Raw genomic sequence first — 14,864 nt, forward strand, 5'->3', positions numbered from 1 at the left:
ATAATCATCAGTAAAATTTTTAATTTAAATATAATTTAATTGTAGAAGTGCGTCAGATGTTGAGGATGAGTAATGTCTCAAATTAAATTTTTTCTAACCATAGAAATAAAAATCATACATCAAAATACATTAAATTATTTGGATATCTTTTCTTCTAGAAGCAATAAAGATTTTTTTTTCAATTCTAACATAGTATTAGGAACAACTAACTCTATAATAGCAATCAAACTTAAAATTAAAAATTTTTTATTCTTTCAATTTTGATTTTGAGGGAAAAAATTTTTTTTTTTCAGTTTCGATTGTGTGAAGAAAAAAAAATTTTTTTCTTTCAGTTTTTAAAGTGCGGAAGAGATACTTTTTTTTGATCAGTTTTGAGCGAAAGGAAAAAATTCATTTATTTGATATATTTAGTTTTGAGTTTATGTATTTTATTTCTTCCTTTTGAAATTGTTGATATTAAACACAGTGCGAAGTAAAATACACCTCTTTTGTACGATAGGGACGTGATAGAATGATTGGGACAGTCTATTTGCACACAATTCGTCTTTTTTTTTCTATTACTGTACTTAAATCATGATTTTAATAAAAAAAGGATAGCAACACAACCTTTCTTGTACATCAATATGACTTTAATAACGCAGAAAAGGTTTTTATAGTCAACTGCCATCTAAATTTGGTCTCCACTTTTGCTTATATTAAAAAAAAGTTTTCTCAGGGATAACCACCATTACTATATAAATTTGACACTTTTGAAAAATTTAAATAAAAAATATATACACATATACAATAATTAAGCTAAACAATATTTACGCGATGAAAAAATAAACACAAAATTAAAATTAATGAGAAACTTTGGAAAAGACGGGACTGAAGTTATCAAACCTGTTTGCTTTATAAAGGTGATGAATGTTAAGGCCTGTTTAGACGATCCAATTTCTTGGACAGAGATTGATTGATATTGATGGAAACTTGTTTTGCTTTGAGCTTGGATCGTGTAAACAAGCATCCAAGAACTTGGTCCAACTTCTTGGACGATAGTAGAGCATGTTCTACTTTCCATCCAAGTTTTTTCTCCCTTAACCAATCAGCGTCTTAGGTTTTGTGACGTCAACAAGCAGGCAGAAAATTATGTCATTTTGTTGTGGGTTTTTATATATTTTAGTCCAAATAAATTGATCTGTTGAGGTTTATTTGTGTTATTAGGATTTTATTTGAATTTATTTAGTAATTTTAAACTTATGTAAGTATTATTTTATAATGTTGAATATGGGCAATGCGCATGCGCAAGTTTTTCTTTCAACGAATCAGCGACATTCAAGAACTTGGATAGTGTCAACGAATCATCCAATTTCTTGGACAGAGAAATCCGTCCAATTTCTCGGATTCAAGAAATTGGATCGTGTAAACAGGCCTTTACGCTTTCAAATTTCAGCATTCCACTGGCTTACATACAGTTAGTTCTTCCTTTCTCGGAAAAGATTTGTTGGAATTCGATATTGCTTTGCTTTTCCTTGCTGAATTATAACTTACAAGCCCCGATATTTATATTCTTTTTTGCTTCACTTTTGACTACGAGTTTAAAAACATGTATTAAGGACTCTGATTACAAAGCAGTGTAACAATGTTCTACGAATTAAACATTTTTTGTGCATTCATATGTGAATATTGTTCGATGTCAGCAAAACAAAAAGCATTGAAAATCTACATTTTTTTCTGCAATAAATTAATACTATAAAATGTTTTAAATAGAAGAAAAGAACTTCGAATAGAACAGAAAATATGAAACAGAATCAAATATTAAATATTTTGGAGTAGAATTTTTTTTAAAGAAAAATATGTTTTAAATATTTAATTTTCAAATGAACAATAATAGCTTAACTTGCCTTCAAAAATTAAATCGAAACATTTGCTTGATATTTCAATTTATTTCGTTTCACATGACGCAGAGTAATTATCAATCACTAATATGTAATTTTTAAAGAAAATAATGTAGTCTTTTAATATTAAAAAACATCAATGCTTTTACTTTTAAAATAATTTTTTTTTTTTTAAAATTTAATCAAATGTTTCTTTACTTCAAGTTTTTCATTCGTCAAAGACAATTTGAAAAACTATGAGATTTAAGTTAATAATTAAATTAGCGAAGCAAAATCGCGCTTCTCCACATTCTTCAAAGAATCAAATTATTTTAATTCCCTTGGATATTAGAAGAATGTAAAAATTGTGATTTATTTTTAAATGATATTTGCCTTTCCAAAAATCTTTGCAGAATTTAAATTGATTCGACTCTAATTAAGTTAAGTGATTCTGCAACAAGTTTCAATTAAAAATACTACTTAACACATCAGCACTCAATTGAAAAAAAAACATATTAAAATATCCATATTGAAAATATTCACATTAAAAAATAACAAAACACAAAAATTATAGAGTTGCTTCCAGATAATAAAGATCTGCTCAAATTCAGATGCTTTTACCTTGAAACGAAGAACTAAACAATAGATTCTGTTTTTTCATGTTGATATTCTTTCATGTTAATACAATATTCATGATGTTATTATTTATGTATAATGTTATTATTTGAGTATAATGTAATTATTTATCTATAATGTTATTATTTATGTATGATGTTATTGTTTATGAATATTACTATTATTTATGTATAATGTTATTATTTATGTATGCTGTTATTATTTATGTGTAATGTTATTATTCATGTTTTTTATCCAAGTTTTTATTAAATATGATCTTGTTGCTATTATGCTTCAAATTTTCGAACAGAAGTTCTTTAAGTTTCAATCAACGCAAGATTTTAATGAAATACAAATTCTGTAGAAAAAAAAGTACAAAAGAAACCAGTGTAAGTTGACCATTAATGATTCATTACTGTATTGGTGATATTAGATAGTTGGTTGAATTGTAGAGAGGGATGAGACATTTTTTTTAAATAAAACTTTATACATTATTTCCTTTTTATGTGTGAAATATAATTCAGATATTAAATATTACCAATAAAGATATAGATAAATATGATAATTAATTTTTTAACATGCCTTCATTGTTTTATTCACAATTATCTAGAGGAAATGAAATTAATTATTGAATATATTCAATTTGCTGCATAAATGTGATATTAAATAGATTAGTTTAAAAATTAGATCTGCATAATTTGTTGTTATACCTACCATTAAAGGGGTAAATCGAAACTAATTTCATTAAATTAATGCTTAGACGTATGAAGAGTTTAGTGGGACAACCGTGCACGTGACATTTTCAGAGTCGCTATAATAAAGGCAAGAAAAAAAAGTGATATCCTATTTATATTATTATCGAGTTTTCAGCCGGCGAGGCTTTTAATTATTTGTTTTATTTCATTTACCAGTACTAATTTAAAATGAAAAACATGCAAGCATACTCAAAACGTATGTAGATTAGTAATGTTAAAATTAAAGGGAAAGCAGAAACATTTCTGATGCATCAAATTTACTTATATTCAAGCAACCACTTAGTATATTACTTTCAGCAATTAATAAATATCCCTAAAAATGTCAATTATCTACTTCTACACTGTAAAAAATTCCGAATTAAATTACGGTTAAAAATACCTGCAGTCAGATTGCCGGTACTGTTTACAATAAAATCCCATTTTCACGGAGTTTACGGAACAAAAAATTTGATATACCGTAATTTTTACAGTGATAATAACCGTAAATTCACTGAATCACTCTATTTAAATAAATATAACTGTAAAAATTACGGTATAATATTTCAGGGTAAAAATGGATTTTACGGATAATGCACACAAAGTGCCGGTCCGGAATTTGATCCATAATTTTTTACAGTGTACCACCAAACTCTTTATATATGATAATATTAAGATCCGGCTGCATATAAACTCTCTTTACACACATAGTATCCCCAAGAGATTTTGAGAGCGTTGATTGGCTTTCTCGGCATTGCATTCTGTTACGTCTTTTTGTAGCTCCTCCCCAATAACATTTCTCTGTAGTTTGTTCCCAAAATGTAAATCAATCATAAATCAGTTCCAGTATATTTCTCATACTCATTTTAAGACAAATGTTTAAGTTTTGTTCAAAAAATTAAATACCGTCATTAATTGTAATATTTTTTAATATTAATGCTATGAATTTTAGGTAAATACAAGATAAACAATCATGCCTTCGTGAAACATCAAATTAGTATAATTATAATTATTAAACATAAATTAAAGTTTTATCAGCTAACTTTATATAATATATATAAGAATTGATTAATATTCAAATTGAATAGCATTATGAATATCCCTATGCACTTAGAAATTAAAATCTCTTACTTAAATTTATTAGTATGATTGCAGAACCACTAAGTTAAATTTGAATTTATTATATGAGATTTTAAAATTGATATAAATAAATGTATATAAATAAATTTTTGAAACTATATTTGATTATTTGAAAAAGATTTTATCGTATCTTAGAGGAAAATTTCTAAAGTGTTAAAAAAAATATAATTGTTAGACAGCGGATTATATGCACTAAAAACGGACAAAATATGCACTAAAAAACTGGAATATATGCTCTTAAAACTAGAAATATGCATTTAAAATAGAAATTAAAAGTTCAACTTATTTAAATACTATTACTTACTTTTTCCAACAAACACAGCTAAAGCATTTTTTTGTTAAAAGGAAGAAAATCAAAATATTTCTTACTTGAATCTACACATTTCTGAAGAAAAAGCCTAAATCTGAAGTATGATAAATGAGAGAAGAAAAATCATCACATTTTCCGGAAAGATTTTATTAAACTGAATAATTTTTGTTGCAATTCACAACTAAGTGTTTTACCAAATTTTCAAGGGTGAATTGATGTCGTCGGTCATCAAAGATCATTTTGAAAGCAGAAAATGACCTCTCCACGTCAACCAATGTTATTGGACAAAACTTGTAATATTTCGTACTCATTGGTTTTACTTGCTCTGGAATCTGGAAGAGCATTGATGCACTGTTGAATTTTTTCAATTTCGGATATGGCCTCAGCCAGGGGAAGACCTCGTGTTTCGAGCTTTGTTATTGCTCCACTTAAGAAAGAAAAGTGAGTGTCAATTATGGCCAAGTCCTTCTGCAAAGAGATATCCTGTAGTAATTCCTTTGTGACATAAACTGAAGAAGCACAGGAACTGTCAATTGCATCTACAACTGACTTTATTGCATCAAAATTATTAGCGTAAAAACGTGCAGCTTCAATCCATGTACCCCACCTAGTTATCACAGGCTGTGGAGGTAAGGGCAAATTAGGATACATTTCTTTACACAATTTTATGCGCACAGGTGCCTTGTGAAAAACTTTCTTGATACTGGAAATTAAATCATTCACAGAGGAGAATACTTCTCCAACAGTCTCAGCCAGTCTGTGAACAGCATGAGCCAAACATGTAATATGAAGCATTCTGGGATAAAAAATTTCCAGTGCTGTTGCAAACTTGACCATATACGGAGCGGCATCACTGACAAAAATCAAAACATCTTCAGAACCATCTCTATCAGGTCATAATAATCTGATAGAATCATTGACAAAATTATTACTAATTATAATTCAGCAAAAAAATTTCAGAATATTTATAATTAATAAAATTTATTTTCTAGCAAGTATCATATAACAAGTTTATAAAGTACAATAATCTGATTTCCTTGTTAATTTTTTGTTCAACTTCAATTTTATAGATATTATTGCTTGACAATCAGAATTGTTTGAAAAACTTCTTTTACATTTCTCCTGCGGCACTTTCTTAAACGCACTGTGGTGACAAACAAATAATTTTCTGCAATGAAATAATAAAAAAATATTTACAGTCCAATAGATATGTACTAGAATTAAAAGATGGAATTTTTTGTTAATTTATTCTTTCATTACTCATGGTATTAGTTTAATGGACAATTCATAATCATTAACTTTTATTTTTATGGGAATTATGCAATCAAAATTAATGAAATAAGCATCTTAAAAGACAACTGCTTGACTTCTTAGATGTCAATTGATAGCTTTTCGGTATTATAAAACATTTAACAAATGTAAAAAAAAAAAAAAAAAAAAAAAAAAAACATTAAAATTAAGTTATAAATAGGTAGGCATAATGCAGATCTTTTAGTTGTAATTTATAATAATAGATGACGCCACTAATAAATCCTAAATTTAAAATTTTATAATTTAATTTTAGTAATCCACAAGAAATAAATAAAATATTAATTTAATTCGATGAACATTAAATTAATTAAATAAATATCAAGTGAAAACTATTCAGTTTTCATTTTAAGTGAGTATAAGAATTAAGCAAGGCAATTAAACTCCGATTTCAATGTTATTCAATAAATCAGAGGGATATTAGCTTCATAAGAGTTCATGTATGTTATAATCATAAATTTAGAAAAAAGCAATTCTCCCATAAAAAATAAAAACAAAATTCTTCTTAAATAACTACTAACTAGTTACTTACCTACAAACAAATCTTTGTCCATGAGGTTCGGAAGTTCTAGAATTCCTTTTCGTATTGGTAAGTTCTCTAAATTGCATTACCCACTTATTGCAATCGTTTAAATTTAGAACATTGCTTCTAAGGGTCATGGTATTTGAGGAAATATATTCTACTTCATTTTTAAATGAAGAAGGCAGTTTCTCTGTTTTAGAAACTGACATTTCAAGTTTGTACACAAAAGCTGGAGTATAGAAATCGCTCTATGATGAAAATAACAAGCACGGCAGAATGAAATAGCCATACGTCACAGATGGCGTTGCCGAGAAAGCCAATCAGCGCTCTCAAAATCTCTTGGGGATACTATGTGTGTGAAGAGAGTTTGTGCGACCCGGCTTAATAAGCTATTACAGTATGATTTGATCCAGAATATTTCGCATTCTATGTTATTAGACATACACAATTCTACTTTGTCTAACTATTGAAACATCAATTGCGAATAATCTGTTTAGTTATGAATTCAGTTGTCTAGTATTTCCGAAGTGATTTAAACTATTCTTTTAAAGCGATAGATAATAAATTATGGAACTCAAATGTTCAGAAACTGTCTAAGTATTTAATATGAAAGAAAAATTTAGTTAGATTAAATTAAATAAATTTAATCTTTAACCAAACATAAATTTGCTCATGATATTTTTCTTTGGACATTTTGCAATACTAATCTTTCTGACTGTATTTTAAGTGCTTGAATTGATTCGCATTTTGAGTTGATTAATTAGTGGTACTTCATTGTATCTAGAATTTAAATTTAAAAAAATTTCTTTTTCAGTCCTGTCTTAAATGTGTAGAGTACCTAAACACAGTATCTAAAAGCGTTATATTTTGAGTTTAGACATCGAGAACGGTTCTAGAAGTCCATCTATATACCTTGGTTTGTGCTTTATTCATGTTGGTTCGCTTTATTGTTACGTTGAACAAAGTATACCCTACACTGTAAACAATTCCAGAAAAATTACGATATAAAGTACTAGCACTTTTAGTGCCTCCTCCCTAAAATTCATTTTACCGTAAATTTCTTTATATCGTAAAATTCATTTGTACAGTAATATTTATTTGATTAAAGTTATTCAATGATTTTACGGTTTTATGATGATGATTTTATGATTTTGAATTATAACTGTAAAATTTACTGTATATCAGAATTTTGTTCAGTAATATATCCTAGTAAAATGTATTTTACGTTAAAGAGCACCAGCACCTTTTTAACGCAATTTGACCCGAATTTTTTGAAGTGTAAGCTCATTTGTGTCATAAAAATTATAGAACAAAGATGCTGCAATTAGTCATAAATATATGCATAGTTTGTAGTTGACTATAAAACAATTAAAGCAGAAAAAATATTTATTTGAAGAAAATATAATTTTCTGTTTCTTGTTTTCATTTTAAAATTTTTCGGTAAGATTTTGATTAAGCTACTTGAGTAAGTCAAAATAAAATTAGTCAAAATAAATTGATAAAAAGAATACTATAGAAACCGAAAAGATAAATTTATCTGATAAATGTATAATATATTTTAAAATCGTATAATTTTTGTTTTAATTTTGTGACTTTAATATCTCTATGGAAACAAGCAGACCGTTATCTGATTTGGTATAGTTATCAGCCTTTAACCTTTCTTTGTCTTTATCTTATCGAACATTAAGCATTCCATTCTATAATTGTTTGATTGATTGTCCACACGTATTAAAAAAAATATCTTACCTAAGCTGTTAAGGGTGTCAGATACTATTTTATGTTTTATATTCTGCTCGCATCTTACAGACACAGATCTAGTTTAACATCATCCAGGTATAAAAATTAAATTTCGTATTTCATTATAATCAGTACCTTTTCAAAAATACTTCATTAAGAAGTATATTTTGGATATTTTTAATCTGAAAATTGAGATTAATGATATCATTGTCTCATTTTCTTTATTAAGAAATGTGTAGTTACAAAATGGTACATAGAAATAAACAAAAAAAATTTAAATTTTAGTCAGTCTAATTGCTTGAAAATAAATGAATGTAATTAATGTATATTTTTCTCATGTGTCACCACTTGTAGAATTTCAGTATCTATTGGCAGCATTATAGTTATTATTTATAAATAATTTAAGTAGTGTTGTTATTCATATTTAAGTAGTGTTGAGTAGTTAGTAATACGTTAAGAATGTATATGTATAAGAATGTATGTCCTAACATAGACGGTGCTTTGATGCCGAATACATGCTCAATTAAGAGACGGGAAAATTTTTGAATATTTTGCAATCTGACAAACTTGTTACGTAATTATTTTAAATCATTTTTGAAAGATGTCAATAAGTGGAAGTACTTTTGAATTCGCTACTCGCTTTGTATCTTACATTTTGTGTTTAATTTTGCATTTTTTTCCCCTTGGTATGTTTTATTTAAAATTTTTTACCTAATTCGTTGTATTTTCGTTCCAATGGAGATAATAATATTTATCATCTCCAAGATCTTATTTAGTACATTTCTTTTACTAATTTACGCTTCGAAATTCTTTGCTTCGATCTTATGAAAGCCGAAATGAGTGAAATTTCACTGAATAAAAAAAATTTGGATAACGTTGGATAACAAAACCCTATTTTGATATGATTAAATTTCATAATAGACAGTTTTAAAAAAAATTTACATAAAAAGGCTATGACCTAAATAAAAATTATAAATATGGAGAACCTCTAAGTACATTGTTAAAACTTTCATTCTAAAATTACTGTAAAATAACTGGCAACTGTCTGTCCATCCGATTAACCGTAAAGTTTACGGTAAAGAACATTTTTTCCCCTTATGGTTTTGAAACCATTTACAAAATGTATAGTTTTAAAACCATAAATACAAAACTATATGGTTTTTTAACCTTTTACAACTAGCATTTTTCAAAAACGTAAAAAAAAAAATATTATTTAACTAGACATAGGAGCTCGGCTTTTCGTAAGGTAATGGACATTGGAGAGTACTGGATACTGGAAATCCTCCATGTGTTGAATGGAATGGTAGAAATATTGCGGTATCAACACAAGAACTCGAACTCCAGTTCTGCCCGCTCGGTTATGATATGCACGCAGCTGCAAAGAACTAGGTAGCTCCGTTAGGTGGTTCTAGTTGGTGCGATTAAATTCTGGTTGTTTAACCCTATTAGGTGAAAGCAGTTAATAAACAGTTTTTCTGAAACTTAACAGTTTGATTTCCTTTTTATTGATGGTTATTTGACTATTATGATTAAATATGGTAAAATAACCATTCAATAAATTGTTATTTAACCATTTTTACCGAGAAATTTCTAACAGTGTAGAACTATTTTTAATTATAATGATATTATCAAAATTTAGAGAAAATTAATCTATCCGATAATGAATGTCACTGTGATGAAGATGACTATTTTGAATTTGTTGGTAAACTTCATAAATGTATTATTACTAAAATTTAAATATTATAAAAAATTTGGAACTTAGGAATTTGATGAAAAAAGTACACAATTTAGACTCTTTTACCATATAATTATTAATAAATTTCAAAAATATTTTCTTAATTTGTTTAAAGATATTAAATAGATTCTCTTTATTTTTAGGTATCTTAAGAAAATGGAAATCGGTTATTTATTTTTTTAATACTTTAATAACTTTATTTTTAATAATAAATAAAATGCAAGTGACAGTGACAATTCAGTAATTTAATTTGAATTTTACAGCAATTAAGCAACAAACGAAAAATTTTGTAATTACCCCTATAGACAAAGATAACAATAATTATAGAATCTTCTGTAAAATATTCCTTGTTGAACAAAATAAGGAGTTATACTCGTAAAATTGTAAAAGATTTCAATTTCGTAATTTAGATAATAGTATTAAAAAAGTTTTGACTTTCTTTACGAGGTTAAAACTTAAAATTAATAATATACAATTTCCATACTTAAATTAATCCAAAATTTCATAAAATTTCTATTAGATTTAGAACAATTACTTCTCTGTCTAATACTTTCTTACAAATTACTGGCTATATTTTCTCCAACTACTTGAATAAAATTATTAACAATATTATTAAAGATAATAGTTTTTTTTTGGATTATCACTAATAAGCAACCAATTTTAGAATTAAACAAAATAAAATTAATTCTATTGCGACTTTTGTTTTCCAAGATCTCTTCAATAGCAATCACCTTTACAAAATAGACGATGTTGTTTTGACTTATTAGTATGATTATAAAAACATTTTTAATTGTTATTTTGATTGATGGCAAATTCTAATTAATCTTTGTCTTTTTTTTAAATTATCTTTACAACGAAAAACATTTTTCGTTTAAATGCGTGAGATACTATAAGGATCAAATTTTTCATCACTTATAGCAAACTTCTTTCTATACTATGATTTTAAAAAAATTATAAACTTTGTATTAAATTTGTTTTTAAATTTTTTGATTATTTAATTATCAAATATTTAATTTACAAATATTTTCAAGAGGATATAATTTTGTTAAATTGCAGGAAATACCAGGAAATGTTTACCCCTAGGAATTAATCTTGCTTCGTTTTTATGACGATTATATTCGTTATAATTTTTTTGGATTTAAGTATTAAAAAAGAAAATATCTGCATTGCTGACTTATACGATAAAAGTATAAATTTTAAATTTAAATACGTCGAATTGCATTGTTTCTAAGAGCATTTATACTCTTGGTCACATTACAATTCCAAATACCACTTTTAATCAAATTATTTGAACTTAAAGAATTTACAGTAATGTTTATTGATCGAAAAAACAAACAGTCTGACTCCTCTGAAATTTGATAAAAAAAAACAATGGCTTTCTAAATAATAAAATTAAGATCTTAATAAAATCATTGAAGTAATCGTATGTTATAGATATAATGAATATATTAAAAATGTGTCTGCTGAAAAAAAAATTATTTTTATCATGGACAATCCGTGGCTAAAAAATCTTCTACTACTTAATAAAGAATATTTTCAATATTTTTTTTTCATTAAATGATAATGATTTTTCTGAAAATCATCATAATTAAAGTTCCAAAAATAAAATTAAGCCTTATTAAATATAAATTTTGAATTATCCAGAATAATATTATTACTTTGCACACATCTATTTTCCGGCTAATTCAAGGTAACTAAGATAAATCTGGAAATCTAAGGTAAATTTTGTAAACTTGTTGCGAAAATGTGTTAAATCATTTTTGAAATACATTCGAATTTGCTACTTGCGTTATATGTTATATTTTGTGTTTTTTTTCTGCAGTTTTTCTGAATTTTAATTTTCTATTTTTAGCTTCGTATGTTTTATTTTTTATTAAATTTGTTATGTTTTGGTGCTGCGTTGGCCACACTTTGGTCTCTCCGTTCCATCAGTCCTTGTTTAAGTGACGTTGATTCATTTGTATGGTTCACATGAAAAAGTGATCTACTTTTTTTTTGAAAAATAAAGTAAATAAATTAAAGTTTTCTTTAGTTTTGAAAAAATTCATTTCCTCGTCAACTAGGAAATGGAAATAGTTATTTCGTCACTTTGACAAAATTTCGATCAGAGCATATACCAGGAAATGTTTGCGTAAAAATACAAAAACAGTTTCATAAGATTTGAATATCCATTCTTTTTAGTGTGTTACTATATATTCTTTTAACTAAACAGTTGATGGAGGGGTGCAAATTGTCCATTAATCCCCACCCCGAGTTTTCAAAGAAAATTTGCAGTAAGCGAACGCAATGTAATTTGCAGTAAACGAACACAGTGTAATTTTATCGAACTCTTATTTATTTATTTATTCGAATTTTTTATAAAGTTTAGCGCAAAAAAAAAGAAAACCCAGATAAACTTTTGATCTGATCATCTATTTTTAACGTACTTGGATACAATTTTAATTGTTGGAAGGCGTATTACCTTATATATGATAATTAATTAGAGCAGACAATATTTTAAGTTACGAAATCAGACGCAAAACCGTAATTTCTTTGATTGAGCATCAAAGCATAAGAAAATTGATTGAGCATGAGAAAATACTAAATAATTGATTTATTATAAAAAATATATTAAGGAGGTAATAGTTAAAAATACTTGATCAAGTTGAATGTGTAAATAGTGGATTAAAAAGAGATAAAAAAAATTTCCTTGTCCTTGGTAACTTTATTTACATTTCGAATAAAAGTCTGAATTCATGAGGATGTTTTAGGACTTAAAATAGAGACATAAAATAGATTATAGTAAATCGTTCATAAATCTTAAGAATATGGTTGTTTCCACAAAACCTTTTGAGTTGCGTACATAAAGTTACTATTTAGTAATTTAAAGAGAGTTTTAAAACTAATGACTTTTCATTTTTTTAAAAAACCAGGTGGCGCTGATGAGGAATTAAGTCTTGGATGAATTAAGGAAGGCAATGAAACTAAGTGGAAAATCTTTTGAAGAAGAAAAGCTTCTACACTACAAGTGAAAAGAAAAATCTCAAGCTAAAATGACCTTTCCCTACAGCAAGAAATTAAAAGTAGCTAATTTAGAATTCAGTAATGAAAATTTCATATCAGTGATTCAAAATACTAGTGATGCAAGATCTATTCACCTTGATAAGTTCATTTATCCCAGTGTTTATGAGTTAGCAGAATTCTCATCTCGAGTATATCGTGAAAGAGAAACTTTTCTTAATCCACTGGAAAATGGTTGGGTTTTGTTGACCACGTCAGAAAACTCTGGTGACGGTTATTTTGGTGCAGCATATTGGAATCCTGATCTCCAGCAAGTAGTTATTGCACATAAAGGTACAGAGCTTAAAGGCTTAAAAGCTCAAAGCATGAAAGATATTTGGGCGGACTATGAAGGTATTTTATCGAATGAATATACTTCTCAAATAAGCTCTGCAATTACTTTTTCCAATAAAATTGCAGTTGAAGTGGAAGAGTTCAATAGAAAACAATCAGCGAGCTTGACTCTGTCTATTACTGGACATTCATTGGGAGGTTGGTTAGCACAGATCACTACTTTTTCTACTGAATACCTTACTAAAGGCGAGAGTGACTTTTTTGTAAAAAGCAGAAAAGAAGGTTTTCACGCACATACAGTAGTCTTTGACAGTCCTGGTTGCAAAGACATGTTGTTGAAAATGGAAAGTGACTTTGATGTACGCTACAGCGGTAAAGCCCATTCATCTTCTTTCTTGGATGTCACAATTTACCTATCCGCACCAAATTTGGTGAATACTCTTCACTCACATCTTAACGTTGGTAACTTATATCGGGTATTTATTGAAAATATAGCCCACAGATCATCTAGTTGGGATTTTTTTCAATACACAATGGAAACTCACAATATGAGCAACATTAAAAAGGCTTTATTATGCAGTTCGGAAAAAAAGATAATGAAGGTATCAGACTGGCCATTAGTAAAAGAAGGATTAGGTGGAATAATAGCTGAAAAAATATTTAATCTATTTTCAATGAGCACCAACGAATATGAACATTTTCATAAATTAGCTAATTGTACTAACTGCTATAATCCACCTCCTGAGGATAGCGAATATTGTACTCTTCGTTACCAAGTTCAAAGTGTTGAAAAAGGAGAATGTAGTGGTAATATTTTCACACAGCCGGAGTTTGAATTTCTGGATGGTTGCCGCTGGTTAAAGCAATTTTCGATGCTTTCTAACGCTGATGACTTATTTTCTTCTCTTGATACAAAAACAAAAGGAATATTGAATGCAAATATAATTGAAGAAATATTGCAAGGTTTAGAAATGAAACAGGGGGAAGGAAGAGGTTTCATCAAATACGGGATTGGAGAAAAACTTCAAAAATTGATTATTTGCGTCAAAAACGCTCTGTCTGTTTTTCCAACTATACACCATGAAATAAAATCTAAATTAGATAATCTGGATGCTTTTAATGATGTTTACAGAAAACAATCTGTAGATTATCTTCTGTCAATTGAATGTATTGAATTCAAACAGGCTACAATGGAGTTTATTGCTGGATTCTTAAAAGACGCAAACTTGCAGTTTTTGCATCTTATATTTAAAGACCATCCTATAATAGGAATAAAAAAATACATAAGGTTTTGAAAAAGACAAAAAACGAGTATCAAACCTTTTTTCTCAGTCTGAAGCAGCTTTTAAATTTAGAGCAGTTTTTTCCGTTAAATAAATTTGTAAGGCAATCGGATAAGGACGTTTCTATGCTGTTCGTGGTTGAAAGTAACAATGTATCAGTGGAAAAAAGAGAACTATTAAAAACTTATTTCAAACTATTATTTAGGGCTTTCGAAGATAAACCGAAGTATAAGTTTATTCTATTTTCCCAGAAGAATTATGATTTAAAATTTTATTTTGGAGATAATAATAAT

The 14,864-nt window shown here is 27.4% G+C and overlaps 2 protein-coding genes across 2 annotated transcripts; one reads left to right on the top strand and one right to left on the bottom strand.

Annotated features, from left to right (window-relative positions):
• Positions 1–4,919: 4,919 nt before the first annotated feature.
• On the bottom strand, positions 4,920–6,702 carry LOC147811855 (uncharacterized). The gene is made up of 2 exons (XM_087162250.1): positions 6,493–6,702; positions 4,920–5,820 (listed from the first exon to the last, which is right to left on the bottom strand). Exon 2 carries the CDS (start codon positions 5,487–5,489, stop codon positions 4,920–4,922), a length of 570 nt encoding a protein of 189 aa, XP_087018376.1. The 5' UTR covers positions 5,490–5,820; positions 6,493–6,702.
• A 4-nt stretch (positions 6,703–6,706) lies between these two features.
• LOC147811856 (uncharacterized) lies at positions 6,707–14,583 on the top strand. Its single transcript, XM_087161506.1, has 2 exons — positions 6,707–8,316; positions 12,868–14,583. Exon 2 carries the CDS (start codon positions 12,988–12,990, stop codon positions 14,581–14,583), a length of 1,596 nt encoding a protein of 531 aa, XP_087017632.1. The 5' UTR covers positions 6,707–8,316; positions 12,868–12,987.
• Positions 14,584–14,864: the final 281 nt, after the last annotated feature.

This window comes from Parasteatoda tepidariorum, chromosome 4, assembly GCF_982258835.1.
Source record: "Parasteatoda tepidariorum strain Cologne lab strain chromosome 4, Ptep-v5.0, whole genome shotgun sequence".
NCBI lineage: Eukaryota > Metazoa > Arthropoda > Arachnida > Araneae > Theridiidae > Parasteatoda > Parasteatoda tepidariorum.